Here is a 24,237-nt window from a genome sequence, read left to right as displayed (position 1 = left end):
AAGACAAATAAGTAAATAAAAGGAGAGGATGTAGTTTGAGATCAGATTTTTTCTGGTTTCCCTAATTTTTTTTTTCCTTCTTTGTCTGTAATTATTTGAGACCATCGTAATAAAATTTGGTAAATTATCCAATTGATTTAAAATTGGGGATTTTAACTGTTAGGGTGTGTATTTCTTGCAAATACTGCGTTGAATTCCTAGCCTCACTCAATGCACACCTTTAACTTTTTTGTAATGGACCAAAATGGTGCTAAATGAAACAAATTAGAAGGGGAATACAAGGTGTATTATGATGAAAAAGCACATGAAGGAGAAATCTAGTCTTTACTAAAGATTTAGACTTCAGGAGTTCCTGTTGTGGCACAGCAGAAACGATTCTGACTAGGAACTATGAGGTTGCTGGTTTGATCCCTGGCCTCACTCAGTCGGTTGGGGATCTGGTATTGCCATGAGCTGTGGTGTAGGTCGAAGATGCGGCTCAGAATCTGGTATTGCTGTGGATGTGGTGTAGGCTGGCAGCTGTAGCTCCGATTCAACCCCTGGCCTGAGAACCTCCACATGCTGCAGGTGCAGCCCTTAAAAAAAAAAAAAAAAAAAAAAAAAATTTACACTTCAGATCAGTGAGTATCATGTTCAGAAGGCAGTTAAAAATTGTGCCAGCATTTTAAAGGGTTGTCCTCATTACCATTTTGTTTGAAACATACTCTCTTTTTTCCCAGATTTCGCCGCCAACTTTCTGAACCCTGTAATTCCTTTCCTCCTTTGCCGGCCATGCCCAGGGAAGGACGTCCCATGTACCAACGGCAGATGTCTGAGCCAAACATTCCCTTCCCACCTCAAGGCTTTAAGCAGGAGTACCACGACCCAGTGTACGAACACAACACTATGGTTGGTGGTGCGGCCAGCCAAAGCTACCCCCCTCCTCTGATGATTAAACAGGAGCCCAGAGATTTTGCATATGATTCAGGTAGGCTCATGTTTTAAGTTCCATTCAAGAAATCTCACTTGCTTGTCACTTTGATTAGTGGCTCCTGGCCATTTTATGGTGGCATCTTTCTGATTTATCCCTTTGAATCTTTCTCGGTATGTGAAGAGTTCGCCTATCAAAACCATTTTGGTAGGAGCTGATGGTAGAAATAGTGTCTAGAAATAAAACCAGCCCCAAGAAAAGTATGATGTGTAAAATTAGGCACACTCTCAGTGCAGGAGTGTAACATTATCATTCTTTTCTTGATGCTGACTTTTCTTCCCATTTTGCTCTTGCAGCACGATTAAATAACAATATTTACAGAATGTAATATTCTTCTGTACTGACTTATTACTTATAACTGTGTGTTTGTGTGTTTTTCTTTTTTGGTGGCCAGATTTAAAGGATCCAGAAGTAAAGATTCTTCCATATTAGGAGAGGACTAGCAAAAATAGGTATATGGTTTATTTACAGAGTTTAGCTCTAACCTCACTGAGCTAGAAATGCCCCACAAAGCAGTAATATCCAGGTGGAGAAGGGGGGTGTTTCCTGAAAGTAAGGCGCACTTATGTCTAATGTTAATATTACCCATGTTTAACCATGAGACCTTAGAAAAATTAAGCACCTCATCTGTGCTCTCAAATTCAGGTCACCTGCTTTTTAGACATCTCAGGAATTTTGGAAAGAAATATGAAATGAAAACTAATGTGGGGGTTCCTGTCATGGCTCAGTGGTAATGAACCCAATTAGTATCCATGAGGATGTGGGTTTGATCCCTGGCCTTGCTCGGTGGGTTAAGGATCTGGTGTTGCCATGAGCTGTGGTGTAGGTTGCAGACGTGGCTTGGATTCCAGGTTGCTATGGCAGTGGTGTAGGCCAGCACTGAAGCTCCGATTCAACCCCTGGCCTGGGAACTTCCATATGCTGCAGGGGCAGCCCTAAAAAGATACAAACAAAGACAAACAAACAAACAAATCTAATGCTTATAAGGAGGACACCAGGTACCTGCACAATATTAACATTATTGTAATCATGACCTTTAGATGGTTGTGGACATGGAAATATTTGACAAAAGTGTGCCTTTCATTTGGATGCAAAGTTAGGGATGTTCTTTATGAAAGAACTAGTGCTTCTCTAGGCACAACTCTGCTGAGTTTCTCTCTCACTTCGACTTAGCAAAAGAACATTGTTTCCTGGTCTTACATTTCCTACTTGCATAAAGTTGCCTGTTTTATCACAAAGCAACCTTAAAGCTCAGTAAGAAGGAATCTGACAAGCGATAGTCTCCCTCTGGCCACCCTTCCTCACTGGACAAGAGGTTCAAAAAACTAAGAGGAATTGCCCACTGAGAGGTTGTGCCTCTGCTTCTAGAAAGTGCACCAGCTACCCAAGACCCATTTTCCTTGCCTGACCAGCCTCGAGTCCACTTCCATGTCCTGAGCAGTTCATCCCAGGCTTAGTTTCCTGAAGGCAGAGTACTTGCTCCTGTGTGTACCTTTAGGTCCAAGGAGGTCATGGGCAGCTGTTTATGGGAGGATGCGGATGGAGCTTGGTTGTGTCCATATGCCTAGTGTGTGAGGCTCTCCTGTCATGGAACATCATGGGGTTGAGGATAGGAAGAGAGGCAGGAGGAGGGAAGAGAGGCAGGAGGAGGGCTGGGCTGGGTAGGGTGTGAAGACCGAATACTGGCTCCATTCTAGATTTGACCCAGTCTTCCAGGTTGTTATGTTGTTATATTTTCAAGGATTAGAAGGGGAGGACATCTTTATTTCTAGCTGGTTTATAATTTAAGAAATTTAAGAGTTTGATCTGAGGGCCTTTATTTGAGTGCTTGTCCCAGGCCCTGTAATTTGGAGACCATTTCAGGATGGTCATAGTTTAGAACCTTTTATCTTCTATTATAGTTGTTACAGTTTAGAACCTTTTACACTTGTCTAGGATTTACATGCACAATTTAGAATCCTGTGCTACAATGGGCTTTATTGCAGATAAGATTCACTTTTCTCTGTACATTTCGAATCCTGATAAGTAATGTTATCCTTATTCTCTAAACTACATTTTAATATGCTGTACAGTTTTTTGAATTCACTATGAGTTCAGGAAACTTTACATGGAAATCATTTAAAATAGCCCAAGTAATTGGTTCAAAAGGACTCATAGGACATAGCATTTTAAAAAAATTTTATTTGTGTTTTCTAGAAATGTTTTTATATGTATAATCTCAGTAAGATGATCTTGGAAACCATAGTTTTGGTTCTTGATTTCGTGGTTTGCCATGTGTATGTATACATACACATACATATATATATCTCTCTTCTGATATTTATGTTATATGAAAAATTATATGTAACATGTTATTGAGGATGTATGAGAAACCATGTTCTTGTTTCTTGATTTTGTGGTTTGCCATGTGTATGTATACACACACACACACACACACACACACATCTTCCCATATTTATGTTATATATAAAATTATATGTAACATGTTATTGAAGTTGTATAATTTGAGATGTGAAGCAAACAAGAAGATTTATATAATCCAGTTAGGGCAAAAAATAGAAACTGGTGCTTTGAGATTTCATTCCGTTATATGTGGGCCATAGGTAAAATGAAGTTTAGAGTCAGTCTGACCCTCAGAAGCACAGATTCAGGCATTTTTCATAGTCATAGTCCGTGCCTTGGCTCAGACTACTATAATAAAATACTATGAAATGGAAAGCTTAAACACCAGACCTTTGATTGTCACAATTCTATAGGCTGGAAAGTCCAAGGTCAAGGTGCCAGCAGGTTCATTTCCTGGTGAGGGCTCTCTTCCTGGTTTGCAAATTGCCAGTTACTTGTTGTGCCTTCATGTCGCAGAAAGAGAGAGAGAGCTATGGTCTGTCTTCCTCTTCTTATAAGGACACTAATTCCATCATGGGAGCCCTACGCTCGTGACCTAATCTTACCCTAATTACCTCTCAAAGTCCCACCCCATGGAGTTCCCGTCCTGGTGCAGTGGTTAAAGAATCCGACTAAGAACCATGAGGTTGCGGGTTCGATCCCTGCCCTTGCTCAGTGGGTTAACGATCCGGTGTTGCCGTGAGCTGTGGTGTAGGTTGCAGACGTGGCTCGGATCCAGCGTTGCTGTGGCTCTGGTGTAGGCTGGTGGCTACAGCTCCGATTGGACCCTTAGTCTGTGAACCTCCATATGCCACGGGGGTGGCCCAAGAAATGGCAAAAAGACAAAAAAAAAAAAAAAAAGCCCCACCCCACTCACAAATACTATCACATTGAGCATTAGGGCTTCACAATGAATTCTGGGGGACACGAGCATTCAGTCCATAATGGTCCAGTGTCCTATTTTAAAGGTATACATAAGGCATCTCTTTTGTAAGTTACCCTGTACCTTGCAAATGACTTGTAGAGTATTGGTTTACTATTTGAAAATCTGTTCATTTATGTTAATTTCTCCATTTTAAACTATATTTCAGATTGTTAAAGTTGTACAACACCTTTGAATTCTAATTTCAATATTGCCAGTAAGATAACAGTTCAGTTTTGTTTGAATACTAAATAGTAAAGTTGTATCCAGAAGTTGTATCTTCTGGATGGATGTGGTCTCAAAAACTGTGGTAACTGTGTAACCAGGGCCAATAAAAAATTAATCTGTGCATTTCAAAATATGTTTTACTGGACATCAAATTGCAGCAATTAAGTTGATACATCTGTATACGTCATATATTGCCGTCAACAGGTATGATCTCCAGATATTTTGTTTTGTTGTCATTAGTTCTTTCATCCTTGCTGAGAGCTCATTAAATAACCTTTTTAGAAAATCTAATGTATTTATCAGTGAATCATTGTGTTCTTGGTTCACTTGTTGATGCTGAACAACTAGCATTAGAAAATACTTTATGTGATTTAAAAGCAATGCAAAAAGTGTTTCATAGTCCGTTTCCTCAGCATCTGTGATCCAAAGGTTGTCCTTTTAGAAGGCCTCTAGAACCCTTTATTGCTTAATTCAGTACAACATAAATGTTGTGAAAATAAAAGAAGCTTTGTAAGTGAAAAGGCAGCATGATTATGCTCTAATAAAACCTGACATTAATTATGACATGGGAAATGGAAGTTCTATTAGTTATAATTATAATTACAGGAATGCAATTTCAATTGCTGAGTATTTAAGCTAAAAATTGCAAAATATTATGTTGGTAGAGTAGAAATTTTTATTTGGGAAAAGGGGAAAAAAACTTGAAATAGAAGACACTAAGGAGATAAAAAATTGATATAGGGGGCCAGTGTGGTGAATGAGTACAGTGTGATCGTGATTATGTTGTGATAGTCAGTTCTCATCTAGCATAGTTGTTTTCCTTCTCTGTTTCTCTGGTTACATGGCACTGCCCAAGGCAGGACACAGGTTTTTTTCTTGGTTGGTTTTTCCTGAATCCTCTTTTTTCCCCCTGTGGCCAAATGACTACATAAAGAGTTGAATATGTGTTGAGTGCTTCTTGTGGAGTGTTGTATGCAGCTCTTCACTGTCATAAAATCATGGTTCTTTTCCCATTTTTTATGCTTGCATCTGAGATTTTGCAGATTCAGAATGCATAATGAGGTAAATATTGTAGATATAAGAATATATTAGAGTTGTATGTGTTATTTGATGGTCTTTTGTTTTTAGATAGCTTAGGGTAGTTCTTTTAGGGAAGGTAGTGGGTACATGAAGCTAAGTTTGACTCAAGAAAATATCTGCACACAATGTTCACTTGCTTTGATGATGTGTTTTCACTCACAGGAAATTATCTTAAAGAATGGGAGGCACAATGATTAATTTTTTGGGGGGATATTATAGAGTAATTGAATTGTAATATAAGTCATGACTATCTATAACAGAAATATAATGCAGTCATTAGAAGTCAGATTTTTAACAAATATTTAATGAAATGAGACTATTAAGTTAAAAAAAAATGATGTAAGACCTGACCGATGCAAAGTAAGACCCATACAGAAATAATGTGGTTATATATGTGGTGATATTATAGGCAATATCTATTTTGTCTTTAAGGGCTTTTATTTCAATAATGCTTATGTACTTCTTTCCTAATCAGAGTATTATAAAGTATCAACCAATTTAGTGTTGAAAAAGGAAAGTGTCCAAATTAATCACATCAGGCCTGTAAGTGGTGCCAAGTAAAGGATGACACTGTAGTCTCAGTTGTTGCAAACTTGAGTTTGTTCTCATTTGTTTCTGGGACAGCCTTAGAGATGGAGGAGAATTAATAGGCTACTTACTGGGTAGGTTTCAGGTTCATGTCTATGCTGTGGTTGCAGTCACACCACTTAATGCTATTAAGTTCCTTTGTACATTGGTGTGTATTAAACATCGTAAGAGTTGATTGGAAGGGTTAATTAATTAATAAGGTGTTTTTAACCCTCAGAGCCTATTCTCTTACTGTAATTAGTTTAAGAGATGCCCCCTGGCCAAGCGGTACAGCAGTTTAATCTAGGAACTGGGAATGAAGAGGGAAAAGAGAACTTTCAGGGACATGAAGAAGGTTTCTGAAATGAGAAAATGGGAGAAAGTGTATATTGGAGTTTTGAGGGAGGAGAAGTAGACATAGAGGGGAGGGGAGAAAGCTAAGATCAAGTTTTCTGAAGAAAATATTCCTGTATTTGTAATTGTGTTTTTTTAGAGCCATTACTCTTGCTGGTACTGATGAGATCTTTCAATTTGGAGGCATGTCAGGTTCATATGATAGCAAATGTTAGTATTATTTTAAATTGGGAAATTGACACAAATAGCTGTTGCATGGAATCATAAATCTTTAAACTCATGAAAGCTCTTGGGGATCATCTAGATCAGATTTCTTCTTTATGCCCCAGTTATACAAATAAAATGACCTGGGCTCGTTCAAGTTAACTTACTACCAGGTACACAGGTATTTTGTGAAACAGCTAAAATTGGAACCAAGTTTTTCTTGTTCTTCTCTTAGTGCATGGTTTCACAGTCTGTCTTTCTATATAATTGTCCAAAATAAAATACTTTAGTTCTCAATTTGTTAAATATATTATTGAGCATCTTTTCTAATTCTTAAACTAAGTGTTTTCTATGTTTTTTAAAAGCTCTACATGATCTAGGGCAATAAAAGCTTCTGCATTAAAATCTAAAATGTGCTTTTCTTGGAGTTTCCGGTGTGGCTCAGTGGTTAACAAATCTGACTAGGAACCATGAGGTTGCAGGTTCGATCCCTGGCCTTGCTCAGTGGGTTAAGGATCCAGTGTTGCCGTGAGCTGTGGTGTAGGTTGCAGATACAGCTCAGATCCTGTGTTGCTGTGGCTCTGGTGTAGGCCGGCAGCTACAGCTCCGACTGGACCCCTAGCCTGTGAACCTCCATATGCCGTGGGAGCGGACCAAGAAATGGCAAAAAAAAAAAAGGCACACACAAAAAAATGTGCCTTTCTTAATTCAAGGGTGTTTGTTTCTTATTAGGCAGTCCCCAAATTTTATTCTAATTATTAGGTGCTCAGTGTTGTAAGATAGGAAAATATAGACCCTTGAATGATTTATAGGATTAAAATGCATTGTATTTCCTTTTTAAAAATACACCATAAATATTATTAAAAGTTGAGATTGTCAAAGAAGTGACTTTTCCTAATAGTTCTTCTGGAAAAGGCTGAATGATGATTACAAGGAAAAATAGCAAATCAGTGGCCTTTCTAGCTCTAAAATTCTTTGATTATATGCACCTTGAATTTATCTGAGCCTTCTTTTCTTTCTTTGTTAAAATCCTTGATAACTTGATGGCTTAAAATTAACTAGAAGAAATATTTTTAAAATTTGTCAGCCAAATCCATTTTTCAGCAGAAAGCTTATAAAGGACTGCAATATATAAAAGAGATATAAAGAAATGTAAGCACGTTTGGAAAAATAAAATAGGTCTTTTTCTCTCTCTCTTTTTTTATATTTACAACATATTTAATAGTGAACAATTGTTCAGGCACACACAACACATGGGCCTTTTTGAACTTCCATTTTTAAATCCATTCCTTTTTGATCCAAGCAACCTTTTCCAAGTCTCCATATATACTTCATCATCACCTTGGGAGTTTGATGAAAGCCAGTAGACAGACCTTTAAATTTAGAGAATAATTATCTATCCTTCACATGTAGAAAAATTCTGTGTAAGCAGAGAAATGATGAAGTAACTGCAGAATAAATACCAACCTCATGTTAAGTATTTTAAAGATAGGAATACGTTTGACTTTCACCTGTTGGATCTGACACACTTATCTGGTATACACAGAAGCCCAAGCTGGCCTTAGTCATAAGAGTTAAACACTCTTGGGTTTCTGAAATGGCAAGAGAAGATTTTTTATGTTGTAAATCTTTTCTGTGTTTTGCTGTGTTGGTGGGTACTTATCTTAAAGAGTAGAGAAAGCGGTGAAGTAATTCCTACTGCTGCTCTTAGTAAGCATTGCTTGGGACTCCCTTTGCAGAATTTATAATATGCATTTAAAGTGAAAGCTATAGGATGCAATTGGTGGATAATAAAGCAAGAAAAACAGTTATATTTTGCAGCCACATGAAAAGATGAATAACTAGTGCTTTCTGTGTTTGGAGATGATTTGTCAGGGCCTCAAACACCTGGCTCAACTTGCACAAGATTAAAAAAACAAAAAAGCAAAATTCAGGCTAAATTTACTCAGTTGTTAATATCTAAACTGTTACTATTATGATTGTTACTACTATTGCTGTAATAATATCAGAAATTCTGTCATCAGAGTATATTATTTTTTAATGACATTATTTACAAGAGGAGAAAATATAAGAGAAATTGACCTCATGTATATTTTATAATAAATATTCTTACATACTTTCCGAATAGCTGAGTTATATGTAAGCAAACAACCAAAATTATTATTCTAGAAGTTCAAGGAATGAAAGCATTACAAAAGGAAACTGTTGAAAAAAATGCTAATTAAAGTTGGTTGGAGCTGAGAGTAGGGGCTGCTGATACTTATTTTCAACTTCCAGGCCCAGACTAAACTTGCTTCATCATTTCCTAAAGAGAAGGATTTCTTGTCATGCGCAGTGGAAACGAATCCGACTAGGAGCCATGAGGTTGTGGGTTCCATCCCTGGTCTTGCTCAGTGGGTTACGGATCCGGCGTTGCTGTGAGCTGTGGTGTAGGTCACAGACAAGGCTTGGATCTGACTTGGCCATGGCTGCGGCAGAGGCTAGCAGCTACAGCTCTGATTAAACCCATAGCCTGGGAACCTCCATATGCTGAGGATGCAGCCCTAAGATAGAGACAAAAAAGACAAAAAACACCCCACCAAAAATAAAATAGAAGGCCCCATGATTGATAATTATAACTTTAATTTTTAAAAATATGAATATAACATTTAGAAATACTCAGCTTTACTTTATCAATTTTACTTACATGTCTTTGAATCATCTTAAAAAACAATTATTAAAAGAATACTGAATTTTTTAAAGCCTTGAAAAAAGAATGTTATTTAGGAATTAATAATTGTACATGGATGCTTCAGTGGTCTGCTCAATTCCATATTTTCTTTGGATGGCAGATTATAGGATTCTTTATCCTCTCCCCGCCTGGCTATGTCAAGTACTTCAATTTTAGTTTAGAGTTAAATATGGTGGTATCTTTATTTATTCCCTACCATTTTATTTGCCAGATCTTAGAAATTAGAAGGTAAATATTAAATTGTCTTAAGGCCACAGACAGACAATCCTACATATGTTTAAAACCAAAGACCATGCATTTTCCCCGTTTCCTCTCATTCCTTCTTCTATAGGCATAGTAAAGATCCCATGACAAATTGTTTAGAGATATATTCAAGGGTTGTTGATTCAGCAAAACCCAGTGTGGCTTCAGTTCACTGGAAGAGAGAAGTATTTTCTTCCCTCTGGAGTCAAGGACCAAGTTACAGATGGCTGATAAAACCCATTATATATTTTAACGGTGTTTGGTATTGGATGGACTCTACAAATCATTCCTCTAAGCGCTCATAAATAGCATTTTCCCTGCTAAAAACTCCAGATATTTTTAAGCATTACCATCTTTAGTAATTTCCAACGCAGTGATGATTATAGTTTCATGAACTTTGGCTTTTTGTACCTGATATTTAACACTCCCAAAGGCCAAGCCTTGGCCCTACTCCATTACTAAACATCATTTGCTTATGGTTACATTTTTTTCTTGAAACATGGCAGCTCATTTTTTCCCTCTTAACTTTAAAACTATCGCTCCAAGAATTTCAAGTGGAGAATCACTTGGGGATTTAAAGGAATGAGCTATTTATTGATCTTTTAGAAAATGTTAACATCTTATCTATTTCTCTAACATCCAAAGATAATTTTCTTTTCCTCAGCCAGTGATTTGTGGACTACTAGATCGCTTAATCTCTGATTTTTAGGTGTTTCAATTGTGGAAAGTGACAGGGATGTCTTCTTAATTGATTTTGTTATTATAATAGAGGTCATGGATTGGCCTCACAATTTGACTTTGCTTTTTGTTGCTTAATGGATCTCCTATGAGTTTTCTTTATTCAGTTCTGAGTTAAAATAGCAAATCTCCCAAAACAGTACTTTGGTGTACTAGATCATTTTTTCTAAGAAATACTTAAATATACTCTAAATCTACAGTTACAGTAAGCGGCATTGTCTAGTGATTTGATTTGAGAATTGAGACTACGGTCTGGATTTACTCTTTATGCATTAACACAGGTCAAACGGACAGGGACTGCATTTTAAGTCAGTAATGGAAGGCTGAAAGCTGTCTTAAACCAATCATATCAGTTTTACCCATGACTGATTGATCCCGAGGGGCAGAGCCCTGTAAGCATTTCTCTTCCATGAATGGACTCTGTAGAGCCTGGAGTTTCATTCATAAAATGGAGACTGAAAGGACAGAGATGCACACGCGTGCGCGTGCACATGCGCACACAAACACACACGCACTCTTACTCTCTGGAATGTCCATTTATACAGAGCTGAAGGGTGTAGTGTTCCATCAGCTGCTGCTTTTGCCAGTTGACTGGAAGTAGTGATTAATGCTTATTGGTCCTTGCCTGCATGTAACCTGACACTATTTATGGCCTTGCAGTGTTCCTAATGTATAGTGAATGAGAAGACAACATTCTCAAATCAGAAACATAAACAGGAACTGGTGGTCTGAATTCCATTCAAATATGTCATTTCAGCCACACAGTGTTTGTCTAACTTGGATTTTACAGGCAGGAAAGGGGGGAGGGAGGGATAATCTGCTTGTGAGTTGTACTAGCATGAAAGAAGGGAATTAGAATAGGAAGGGTAACCGTGCTTTTTTAGGGTGGGATTTTTAGTTTCTTTTTAAAGAAAACACCCAGGATGCTTAGGCCCAGAACTACTCATTGCAAATGGATGAAATGAACATACAACTATTTTCGTATATGCAACTAAGATTTGCAATTAAATGAGACAGTTTAAGGATGCACATTTGGATATTTTCCCCTGTGTATCTGTGTTTCATAAATGTGAACAAGAAAGAGAAAATAATATTTATTTTTTAAAAGTGTATATTTGAAGATATATTTTACAGTTTACAATGTCACTATAGAAAATTTTTTTTTCATTTAATGGCTGTCTCTACTTAAGTGACTTAATAGTTTAGAGGAATGGGAGTTTTTTATTTCATAAAATATTTTTACCTAAAATATGCATAACTTAATTGAAACCCATTCCAGGAATTTCTGTCAGATTAAATAGATGATTATTGTTTTTATCGTGTGTGTAGATTTTCTATGAATTGTTTGTCATACAATCATGAAAAATTTTACAAGGATAGCTATTCATAGATAACATGTAAAAAACAAAACAAGGCAAAACTGAAAGAATGATATGCATGTGTCATTGTGATTTATTTACTCTTCTCTTACATTTAGAAAAGTATCTTTGGACATTTCATTCTGCTCACCCTTCTTTTCAGTGTTTGGGCCCTCACAGTGCACTGTTTCCATCCACATGTTTTTGTTATTTTTAGCATTAAAAAATAAAACCACCCACTTTGTAGGACACTGGAAACATTATACTGAATCCTGGACCTGATACCTACTTACTATTAGTGTCATTTGAAGTGTGTTTTATTACCTCTTTTATCCTGTTTCCTCATTCATAGAAAGCGATAAATAAACCCCTATATCTTTCATGTTTTTATAAGAATTAAATATGACTGTAAAATTACTAATAAAATATTAGGGTTCCAGGTAATTATAATAAGGATTTCTGTTGGTATGATTTTATGTTAATTTCTAGAAGTTTCCTCAAAGACTCTTGCTACTCCTTGAATAAAATGCCACTATTATTTCTAATATTTACAAATACACTTTGATCCTAAAGGCTAGGACAAAGTAAGATATTCTTAGGTTAAAGCAATCATTATGCATGGCCAACAAAGATACTGTACTATTACACTGTTTCTGACATAATGAAACAAAGATACTATACTCTTACGCTGTTTCTGACATAGTGAAACAGTCATACTGAACTTGTTACTAATATTATTCATGTTCAAAGCAAGTAGAATAAATCATCTGAATATTTTGGTGATCCAAGGAGAAATGAAAGTGAGAGGGCAAAGTGATTCATGATGTGTTTGTTTCAAATCACGTAGGTTACAGAAAGGGAGCAATTTAGCACTAAAGCTCATCATTAAAACTTATCTCACTTCAGAATTTTTTTGCGGCCTGTTTTGGCAACTAATGGCATCTTTTCTCATATTTTCTTTTAAACTTCTGTTAATTGTTGGAGTACAATAATATCTAATAAATAATCAAAGTTACATTTGAGCTTATGTTTCCGATCATTTCAACTTTATTTTGTACTCAAACTTAATAAAACCTCCACAGGCTTGTAAAATTGTGAGCCGACTAGATCCTAATAAGCTAACCCTGTTTAAATGTGGTTGTTATTTGTGTAGAATACTGTTCCCCCAAAACCCAGATGCTTACAAGAGAAGTTTCTGGCTTCTTAGGTAAAATTCCATACTGTTGTTTCAGGTTACGTAGCTTTTAAGTTTTGAAAGCATGTGAATGCAGATAACTGCGTGCCTTTTTTTTCTTTAGAGTTTTGCAAACACTATTCTAGGCATACAAAAACTAACGTAGTTCTCTTTATGTCCTCAAAGTCTGTCAACAGTAGTTCAGTACATCTGAGCTGTGGTAGAAGAAATATCTCTGCAGATTTTACATTATTTGTATTCACAGTTTAATAAAAATCCTAAGGAGAAAGCTCCCATCTAAGTGTGAATGAGGTAATACTAAAGCCATTGCTCTCTTAAGATTTCAGCCACTTGCAGCTTTTCTGCCTTCTTCATATGAGGTTCACTGAGATGTTATATTCACCTAGAGCTTTTTTGACTGATGATGAATAGGTCTTATTAAATCCGAGTCTTTTGCCTTCACACTTGCTTTCTTCCTCCAGTAAATTCAGACATACTAATACTGAGCCTTATGTTGAATTACTTTTAGGTTTGTTCTGTAATAGAAAGATTATTAAAAAAAAAAAAATCCTCGCAGTAGCATTCTTTTCAGAAAACTTTATAAAATATAGGTTTTTTTTTTGTTTTTTTTGTTTTGTTTTGTTTTGTTTTTAAGGGCCGCGCCCATGTCACATGGAAATTCCCAGGCTAGGGGTCAGATTGGACTTGCAGCTGCTGGCCTATGCCACAGACAGCAATATAGGATCCGAGCAGCATCTGCAACCTAAACCATAGCTCACGGCATTACCATATCGTTAACCCACCAAGCAGGGCCAGGGATTGAACGAATCCTCATGGATACTAGTTGGGTTCATTACTACTGACAGGCACCCCTAAAATATAGTTTTCTTGACTAGCTCCATGAAATCTATTCATGTGGCAAGTGGAAATGCAGAGCAAAAAGATGCTACCCTAGTATGTATGTGAATACGTTTGCATTTAAATATGTCTCCATGCAGCTTGTGTTGTTTATGCACATAGGAAAACCTTTGGACTAAACTGTGAGTTTGCCAGGAAATGAGAAGAAAAAAAAATTAAGCGTTAAGACAGATAAAACTGGAGTTCCCGTCGTGGCGCAGTGGTTAACGAATCCGACTAGGAACCATGAGGTTGCAGGTTCGGTCCCTGCCCTTGCTCAGTGGGTTAACGATCCGGCGTTGCCGTGAGCTGTGGTGTAGGTTGCAGACACGGCTCGGATCCAGCGTTGCTGTGGCTCTGGTGTAGGCCGGTGGCTACAGCTCCGATTCAACCCCTAGCCTGGGAGCCTCCATGTGCTGCGGGAGCGGCCCAAGAAATAGCAACAACAACAACAAAAGACCAAAAAAAAAAAAAAAAAAAAAGACAGATAAAACTTAGAGGCAACATTTGTCATAACGCTCATTTTTCTTCAGTGGGATTGATGTCATTAGTTCTTGGTACAGCTCAGTATTTCTTTAGATATTACATAAATGTTTTTGAAAAACTAGCTGTAACTCCCATGTATACATTGAAATATATACACACACACACTTTTCACCAATTACCTGTGAATTTCAGATGTATGTCCACACACATATTTTAGCCTTGGCCTTTTTTTAATGGGCGTATGGAGGTTGGGATTGATTCTGAGCCTCAGCTGCAAGCTGTGGCAGTGCTGAATCTTTTAACCCACTGAACTGGGCTGGAGATTGGACCTGCACCCATGCAGCAACCCCAGCCGCTGCAGTCAGCTTCTTAAGCCACTGTGCCACAGCAGGAACTCCTTAGCCTTGAACTTTTAATGTGCCAAGCTTTGTATCAGCATATAAGTGGACTTGATTTTGTTACACCACCTCCTCAGGGAGTTAGTCAGGTGTGTAGTCAATCCATCTTTGCATTGCACACTCACATGAAAGCACAATCACATTAAAATACAAGATTGAACTTACAGGTCTTTTACTGTGATTTCTCTTTTTTACTGCGATTTCTCGTTTACTCTCAGAGATTTGAATGCTTAATTACCACACTGATTATTTCTATAGGAATTTAACTAGAGGTCTCAAATGAAAGCAAGGTGTTTTTCTCCCTTGTTTAGAGTTTATAATCTGAAGTATTTCCAAGTTTGTACTCTATTTGATGACAGTTTCAGCAAATTGTAGGGGTGTCTCATACAATGGTGGCAAATAGTTTCTCTCTGCTCTGGCCTGTTGTAGCTCCTACAGACTTTAGGCAAACCATGCCCTGAAGAGGAACCTTCATTCTGTACTTCAGGGTGGCACATATGCAAATCAGAGAACTGCCTAGCAAATCCAAAACTGCACTTTATAGTCAGACCTTTGGTAAACCTTACCAAATCAGTATATTATTTCACAGCACAGATTTAAAATGCAAGTCAAAAAACAGAAAAACCAATTTTTAGGCTTCATACCAGCACATCTTAATTTAGAGGAAATTCGAAGTGTTGCCAAAGGTGAAGACTAATCAAATCAGGTAGTTTGAGAGAGTGTTAGTTTACACTTAACTTCCCCTACAGTGACTAGTGCATTAAAATGACAGCAGTGCTTTGCTGCTTTGAATTTTTGCAGTATATTGGATCAGCTTTCATCACCATAAACTCGTCTGTGACAAATTATAGGCAGTTTAGTTTCTGCAGGCTGATTTTGCCCCATACTTAATGTCACTTGTAGAACTCTTTGATCCATAGGTTTTAAAATTAAAAAAAAATCCTTTATCCTAAATTAAATTTACATAATTAAATTTACGGATTAAATTTAAAACTTTTTAAACTATGGTCATCTAGTACCAAATATCAGGGGGTAGTGCTGTAAAGAGAAGCTCAAAAGAGGGACCTCCAAATATTTTGAAAAGATAATGGAGCTTCTTGCTTAAACCTTGAAAATCATAAATGTATAGTGAATTTTAAAATCAATATATTTTAAATATAATAGGTAATAGATTTGTGAAGAATATAACTGAATAATTATGCTAATAAGTAGTGTTAACCATTTCAATAGATACAAATTAAGGGTAGAAAAATAATTTTGATAAGTAATTTTTCTAGTTTTAAGTGCTGTGGTTCATGCAGTTTAAATACTTGTGAGGTTCACTTAAAAATAGATTCTGTTGTTAATAATAAGCACTTTAGATCAAATTCTCACTGTTTGCTGATACTGGGCAAAATGCTGCCTGGCTCACCCCTTATGGTCTTCTAACAACCCTTTGAAGGAAATCAGTATTATTACCATTTCACGGATGTGGAGGTTGAGAATTAGAGATGTTAACTAATAAAATGTCATCCTCCCACAAAATATCAGAACTGAGATTCAAAGTCTTGAATGATGATTCAAAACCAGATGACATGGTGCACTTGGTAATGACTGTGCTGTCCTAATGATCCTAAGATTATAACCTATGGACCCATATTAGGACAGTGTAAATAGGCTGTCATCCTAACATTTATGCATAGGTTAAACTTCAGCTTATTATTGTTGCTGAATTATGTCAGTTTTATTTCATAAATAAACGTAAGTGAATACATATGGAATACCTCCATTCTCTGCCACAAAACATTGATTTGCCTTTGATGTTGCCTCTTACTTAGCTAGTTTGGCTCTGAGTTGAGCGTTTAGCAAAAGTTAAAATGTAATGCCAAACTTCATTGGTTGGATTTTTTTATTAGATAAGGTAGAAATGAAAGCAGCAGGCAATTTAATTAGCAGTAATTTTTCTGGGCAAGTCATTACTTTGATGAACTTCAGAGCAATGTTTATGGCTCCTAATTAACCATGTTAGTCATTTGATTGAATAATCACTTTGGAAATGTTTCTGCAATTTGATTAGAGTCTGACCCACTCTGATAGTCATAAATTAACTGATATCACTTTAGGATAACATGACTTTAGTTACTTTAGGGGAATAAACTCCTCTTAGCCATATTTTTTCAGGCTTCTCTGATCTGTGTAAAGGACACTGATTTTAAAGATAGACTGGATTTAAACAATGTTAGCCAAGTGCCTCAATTTCAAGAACTAGATGTTAATTTTATTTACTCTAGGGTGTAATAAATAGCATTAAGAGCTGGCATAAATACAAATATATCCTCACATATGCACTTTTTCCCCTAAATTGCTGTTTAGTGGATTTTTTTCCTAGGAACTTAGACCATAAATCGGGTCTTTGGAATATAGTGGAGGTTCTGGCTTTAAGACTTCTTCTTACATATCATTAATTTACTGTGAATTTTAAAAAAGTATCTTTAAGTATCATAGATTAATAAGTAGAAATGATGAAGAATTAAAGTACAACAAAAAAATGTAAAATAAGCCAATTCATTAAACATCTGAGTATTAGTGAAATTATCCATGGAATCTTATCTTTGATGTCAAATGTCTAGCCTTCCAGGATTAAGCTTATTTTGTATTAGGTTAGAGTACTTTTATAAGCTGTTCCTTCCACTTTGAGTAGCGGGTTTCTCAGAAATGCTTGCGTTTCCTTTTTTTCCTACTCTCTTGGGAGGAAAGACTTCATTTAGTCACACTTATATATAATAGAATTTAACCTATACGTTTCCTCTAGCTGCTTCCAGAGCCAGCCAGCTGTTTTTACAGCCACACTCCAGCTGGGCAGCAGTCAGTAAAAGTATTTTGTGGCAGGGTGTCAACATCAGTACAACAAAATGCTTGCCTCTAAGCAGCTGCTGAACTGATGGCAGAGTCATTACCACTCTCTCTTTCAGGCTCAGCTGCATGAGAGAACTTATGCCTTGGCTATAGATCAAAATAACATTAAAAATTCATTTGAAGTACCACTGGTTAAGAAGTTGGGAAAAAACGGATTGCTAATTATTTGGTAACCCAGAAGATCAACTCTGCTGCAGCCCTATTATAAGCACTGAAGTCAGAAAACAAGGTTTAACCTTACCTTTTGTTGGGTCAGAATTGTATACTACATAAAATGTAGAGAGAGCATTACATAATAAAATACTTGATAAAGAGTTTTACACTGTTTTCAGTTTGCAAGCTCTTGATTCCTACATATTTTTCAATGTTGTTGTGATTAGGATTGACATTAAGATACTTTTGACTAAAATCATGTAAGATAGATGTTTTTCTGTGAAATAACATCTCATATTTTGGTTGACATTCTTCACTAGGCAAATTTTTAGAAAATCAGATGGACTTTAAAAATGGAAGTTTCCAGACCAAGAAGGAATGACTTTTAAGCTAAAGAGTGCTCATAATCTCTTATAGCATGAAAGTCTACAGGTGGATAGTTAAAAAGAGATAATACCCTTTGAATTCCAATTCATTTAAGTATTACTACTTGTTCAGAAGTCACATGCTTACTGCAAGTGGTGGAAAGAAGGATGTACTCTTGTATTAAATAGCACAATTGTGATATTATTTTATAGTTATTTTTGTATGTGTTCTTTTAAAAACTTTAGTAATACAGAAGATAGAATCACCTTAATCACATGTTTATACACTCGTATTGAACCTGTATATATTAATATATTAATATATCATATACAGGGTTGGGTCTAGGTTTTTGATACCTAAAACATAAAATTTGGGGAAACTTCTACAAGAAAAAGAAAATGGACTTTTGTAAGTGGAGGGCCTTGAGGTTGAAACTTCACTGTTTTCACCACGAGTTGACCTCTGGTTATGTGAGTAAACATCTATATTCAGAATCAAAGAACTTGGGACTATAATAGACTTAGATAAGCTCTGACCCAGCCCTTTATTTCTTATAAATTTAGACACAAAATGGGCTTATCTAAAGTCATGTAGCTTTATTAGTAGTAAATGAGGACTTGGATTTTAATCTTCTGTCTCCTAATCTAGATTTCTTTGCTTTCCCCCATATCTAAGCTGCTAAACACATTAGATAGCACAGCCATCACTGTGACTCAAGTTTAACCATTAACCAAGCTTATTTTCTCAGGGATGAGTTAACTTGGTCACATAGGCAATGCCTTGTTCTTAGGGTAACAACGCTGTTTGCTGTAAGATTGTTGAATTTCTCTTTTATAGCCTCACTGCCTTTGAATAGGACTTGCATGCTTAACAAAACGAAAAACCAAGTCATGTTTTTATCAGAAGGAAAAAAATAGCAGTCACCTTAATAGGCCGGAGTCATTTTAAGAGAGATAACAATTTTGTGTCTTTATAATCATTTTTATCCAGTGTTCATTAAATAAACTCTGAATGAGCCTTTTATTGATCTTTGGTTTGGATGCCATTGGATATACAAATTTATTCCAAAAATGTCCTGAGACATCTTTTGACTCATGACACTGTTTTGCGGATATAATTACATTTATGTGGGGCTGCTGGTGGAGCCAACTTTTCTTTTAGTAAGGATGGTGTGGGTAAACCTTTGAATTCACATGCTTGTTCATGAGACTCAGTGTTTACCATGATATGCTTTTCATCCACACATTTCTTACGTGGCCCCTGCCGACTATGATAACTATGTGTTGAAAAGTTCCCTCAGGACACCTGTGTCAGTTTCTGTTACTCTCCATTCCTCATTCTCTTCTCTGATAACAGCACATTTTCAGCCCATGCTTCTCTTTGACCACTGTTGTTTTCTCTTTCAGAAGTGCCTAGCTGCCACTCCATTTATATGAGGCAAGAAGGCTTCCTGGCTCATCCCAGCAGAACAGAAGTTAAGTTTTCCATCACTGAGATTCTTGTAAATACCTGTCAACATAATCAGACAGCCTAAAAATGCTGTCACATAATCACTATACTATATGAAAAAAATCCCTTAGGTCTACTAAACCAGTATTTTCAAAGTTTTTTTTTCAAGTAAAAGGAAGACTTTTCAGGTCATGATGTCTTGTATTTGGGTTGTTAACATGAGTCCTGTGCACATAAACAGCTGAAAAGTGGATTTCTGTGTCCCTTTTTTTGCCAACAACCACATCCTTTTAAAAAAGAACATGTGCTTTATAGATCACTCACCTTACTGTTCTCTACTGAAATAGATCTTTGAGGAATTTTCAGTTTTGCTTTAGAGACCTAAGTCATTCTTTTGAAATAAAACATGGTAGATTTAAATGAACTCATCTGTAAATATCCTGGATTTTACATATTGGAACAAGGAATTGTTAAGAATAGACTTTCACATGAGAGGCCTATAGAAGGAGTTTTTGTTGTGGATGCATTATGGTAACCATAGAGGGAAAGTTTTATTCTAATGGATACAATAGTGATGAATAAAAATGATTTTATCTGGAAAGACTCCCCTTTAAAGTATTTTTGGAATTCTGTGCATGGTCCTGAAATAAATACTGTATATCTTCAGTGAAATGACTTAGATCCATTCTTCAATATTGATTGTTTTGTATATATGACATTAATAGAAGTACATCTCCATGTTTAAAGGATAGTATAATGAGATGGCAAATTCAGATACTTGAGACCAAAAATTTTGCACGAATGCAATGTAATTATTGTTGCTGTGGTTAATATTATGTACATACCACTGAGACCAATACATCTGAGGTATAAAACTGTGACCAAACTATATGAAATTTCTTCCTGGTGAGTAAAGATAACAGCAATTAAATGAAGATCCCACAGGCGAGGATATTTGGGGGAGAAAATGTTTGTGAAAAGCTGTCAATGTATTAGGCATTTTTTTCTGTGGACTTAGTGCTGTTAAAACAAAAAGGAAAGTTTTTTGTTTGTTTGTTTTTGTTTTTTTAGCTGCCTTGGCTATTGAAAATGAAAACATGAGCAGGTTTACCTAGCTAAGTATTTCTCAAACAAGTGAGGGGGTAAACTATTTCAGTTCATCAGGATAATAATGCAAAGGAAATTCAGTAACATTCCCTCTCATCTGAGTAAAAACTGAAACTGGGAAGAAAATGGAAAAGGAGATGATATGTTATAAATCTCCGGTTTTCCAGTGTTTTTATATGACCTCTGTGCTTGAGTTAGTAATAATATAAATAGCTAACTCTCATATTACTAAATGCTAGGCAGTGTTCTAAAGTTGCATCTATTAAATCATGTAATCCTCACAACAATTCTATAAGGTAGATGGTTTATTAGCATTCCCATTTTTCAGATGAGGAAACTGAGGCACAGAGGTTAAGTGTGTCCAAGGTCATGGAGTGGAAAAGTGGAGGAGGGCTTTTCTACCTCCATGTCTCCATTAATGCTTATATTTTGAATTGTGAGCTTTATTTCTGTCATGAATAAATGTATCCTTTCCACCCAACAGGTTGCATGTTTGAAAAGGGCCCCAGGCAGTTTTATGATGACACCTGTGTTGTCCCAGAGAAATTCGATGGTAGGTTTTTCATTGTGTCCAGGTTTCGATTTTTCTAAGAGGGAGTGGAGAGCTCACCTCTGCCTCTCCTGAAAAGTTCCCCTTGCTAGTTAAAGATTTTTATGCCCATCACTTATGATATATTCCAGTCTCACTCACCCTTAATTCTTATAAATTTCCTTTCCTTAGCCCATGTAAGGAGCTTTTTTCTTTTGTCCTTATAAGCGAACCCCTTTTTAGAAATAGAGTATCATTCTTACTGAGCTTTATGTAGAGGACTAGGGCCCTTTCCATTGCCTGGCTGAGCACAGGCAGCTTGTTGTTTGAGATTTACTGAAAGCTGATCCCATAATTAATGAAGCAGAGCAGAAAGCATGCTACTGTGGATGCACAGATGACTAATGCAGCCTCTTTTCCTTTTATTGTTCATGAAGTGATGCATTATGGAACACGGGAACAACATAGCTGCCCATTTAGTTAGTGATTGTGAGTCTTTCTTTTCTGTTTTTTTCCTGGGAACATGTTCATTCCTATGCGACATGGCTTTGCCATCGCTTCAAATGGAGTTGGGAAAACATTGCTTTTTAATAACACTTGGTATGGCAATAGAAATGGAAATGCCACTCCCACATGGTAAAAAGAGATGTCAAGTCAGAATCTTCTTTGCTTGACAAAGGTGGCAGAAGTCGGCATCTTCAAGGAGGCTTGGGTAAAAAGGGAAAAGTTAATTGACTCTGTGGTTCTTCAGGATGGTCTCCATATTTCCTGCTTTGATTGTTTAACAGGAAATGAGCAGGGGCCCTCTGATTAGCTGATTGCACAAACTTTGGGGATCACAGTTGTAATGACTTGGTAGCTCTCAGGAGTTTTTAATTGTCATTATTTAAACAGCAAAGTGGTACATGCTCAGATTGCTTCTCAATCTCTAATTAGTTGCTTGAAGAATACTGGTTTCTGAGATTTTTGCTTCTCTTAGACTTCTCAGAAGAGATGATATGTTTTGGGAAGATCTGTTTCCTTGGTCTCCCTTTAAATTGCTCAGTTCATGCCAAGGGCACAGGGGTAAAGTCCAATACAGATCATCTTTACAGCCTTATTCTCTAAAAGATGTTATTTTTAACCTTTGAGTTTCAGAGATGTGGTCTATGTTCTTTTATTTAGTGCCATTATTAGCAGAGCATCCAAATTCTTAAAATCCAGCTTTTTCTCTTAAGATAAAGCAGAAAGTCTACTTTTGGAATGACCTTCATGAGCTTAACATTTTAAGGAATCGTAGCAATTAGTATTGGCATAAAAGGAAGAAAAATAGCTTAAAACTCTAGTCAGAATTATGATATAATCTAACAGGGGAAAGTCAAAGTCACACTCATGTTTGTGGAAACTGTTCTGATTATTTTTTTCCCTTTGCTTTTTAAAATACTCCTCAGTTTTATACTAAGAAAATGTTTTTTAGCAACTAATATTAGGTTTACATTTTATAACGAATAGAGAAAGAATAGAAGAAAGAAAGGGTTATTTATTTATTTTTCATTGCACAAGACCAGTATGATCAGTGACATTTATAAGCAGGCGCAATCTAGAGGTTAGAAAATGTGTTTCACTCTGTCTGAGTAATTGCTCAGTTACCACCATAAAAATTGTAAAATTCAGAAGGAAAAACTGAGATAAATAAAACTGTCTTTGAAATCAATATGAAAAGACACTTGCGCATTATATAACTCAGACCAAAACAACATGCTTTTTATTTATTTATTTTTTTCTTGTCTTTTTGTTATTTCTTGGGCCACTCCCATGGCATATGGAGGTTCCCAGGCTAGGGGTCGAATCCGAGCTGTAGCCACCGGCCTACGCCAGAGCCACAGCAATGCGGGATCTGAGCCGCGCCTGCAACCTACACCACAGCTCACGGCAATGAGGGATCCTTAACCCTCTGAGCAAGGCCAGGGATCAAACCCACAACTTAATGGTTCCTAGTCGGATTCGTTAACCACTGCACCACGACGGGAACTCCAACAACATGCTTTTTAGCAACTATTGAGTGAACAATTTTATTTTGATTTAGGTTTTTAAAGTCTTGTTTTTTCTTTAATTATTTAAAGAGATATTTCTGTCTCCTGACCAAAGGAACATTTTTTGAAAGCTTGTGATTTGGACTGTTTTATAATTCACACTTAGTGTGAATTGATCAGCTTTAATATATTCTATCTGAATTGTTTCTTTAGAGGAGGAGAGAAATTCATGCATGAATAGTGATCTGCTTGTAGGGCCCTAGACATTCAATCCCCCATGTGAGCAGTTCCACATACTTTTGAGATGGTTTGCTGGACATAGAAATAGGTAATCTGTAGTTATGAAACTGAGTTGTGGGTTTTTTGTTTTGTTTTGGTATTGCTGCTTACTAGATTTTCATATTTTATGTGACTAGCAAATAAATGTTACCAAAAAAAACCTCTTGTTTAAAAATAGAGATTTACAAAAAGCTCTGGTATATACATTTTTATTTGTATATACATTTTTAAATTGGACTTTTACTAAAAGAGCAAGTAAATTTAAATGAGTACAATACAAACAAGAGATAAAGAAAAGTGAGAGAATTTTCGTTTGATGTCAGATGAGAAAGCATAGTTACCACCATGCCAATGTGAAGGTGTAGAAGAAAGATGGTATGTTGGTAATCCAGTATGCCCTGAATTACCCATGATATTTTCCTAATTTATATGAAGTGCAGATTACTTAACTAATAGAATTTAAGATGCTATTAAATTTGCTTTGAAATAGTTGCATTAAAATTTTCAGTAGTTTGTCATGTGCGGATCAATGAGGTATTTACATATTGTAGATTGTAGAATTTAATTTGTGCCAATAAAACACCCAGAGCTTAAAACTGATTTCTCCCTCTTCATCATTGCTTAGGGCAGTAAGTGATGGCATTAACAATGAAGCAAAGAAGAATAATTAGACACTATAGTTTTTAAAATAGTATCTAAAGAAAAAACAGAGGTG

At 36.3% G+C, this 24,237-nt stretch overlaps 1 protein-coding gene across 8 annotated transcripts in view; it reads left to right on the top strand.

Annotated features, from left to right (window-relative positions):
* The window catches only part of ETV1 (ETS variant transcription factor 1), a 96,413-nt gene that overhangs the window by 57,201 nt on the left and 14,975 nt on the right, over positions 1–24,237 (top strand). For 5 of the 8 annotated variants that reach the window (XM_013979739.3, XM_013979740.3, XM_021063402.2 and 2 more), the window contains 3 exons: positions 720–967; positions 19,553–19,621; positions 21,187–21,255. In XM_013979739.3, coding sequence (XP_013835193.1) covers positions 720–967; positions 19,553–19,621; positions 21,187–21,255 — 386 coding nt within the window. The remainder of the gene's footprint in view (positions 1–719; positions 968–19,552; positions 19,622–21,186; positions 21,256–24,237) is intronic. The other 3 variants (XM_084977152.1, XM_084977153.1, XM_084977154.1) reach the window with 1 other exon arrangement.

This window comes from Sus scrofa, chromosome 9, assembly GCF_054392235.1.
Source record: "Sus scrofa isolate SSC_HxYL_T2T_F1_AM1 chromosome 9, Sscrofa_HxYL_maternal_Yorkshire_Landrace_v2.0, whole genome shotgun sequence".
Taxonomy (NCBI): domain Eukaryota; kingdom Metazoa; phylum Chordata; class Mammalia; order Artiodactyla; family Suidae; genus Sus; species Sus scrofa.
Note: the sequence above shows the minus strand (reverse complement) of the source record. Positions and strands in the feature narration are given on the sequence as shown.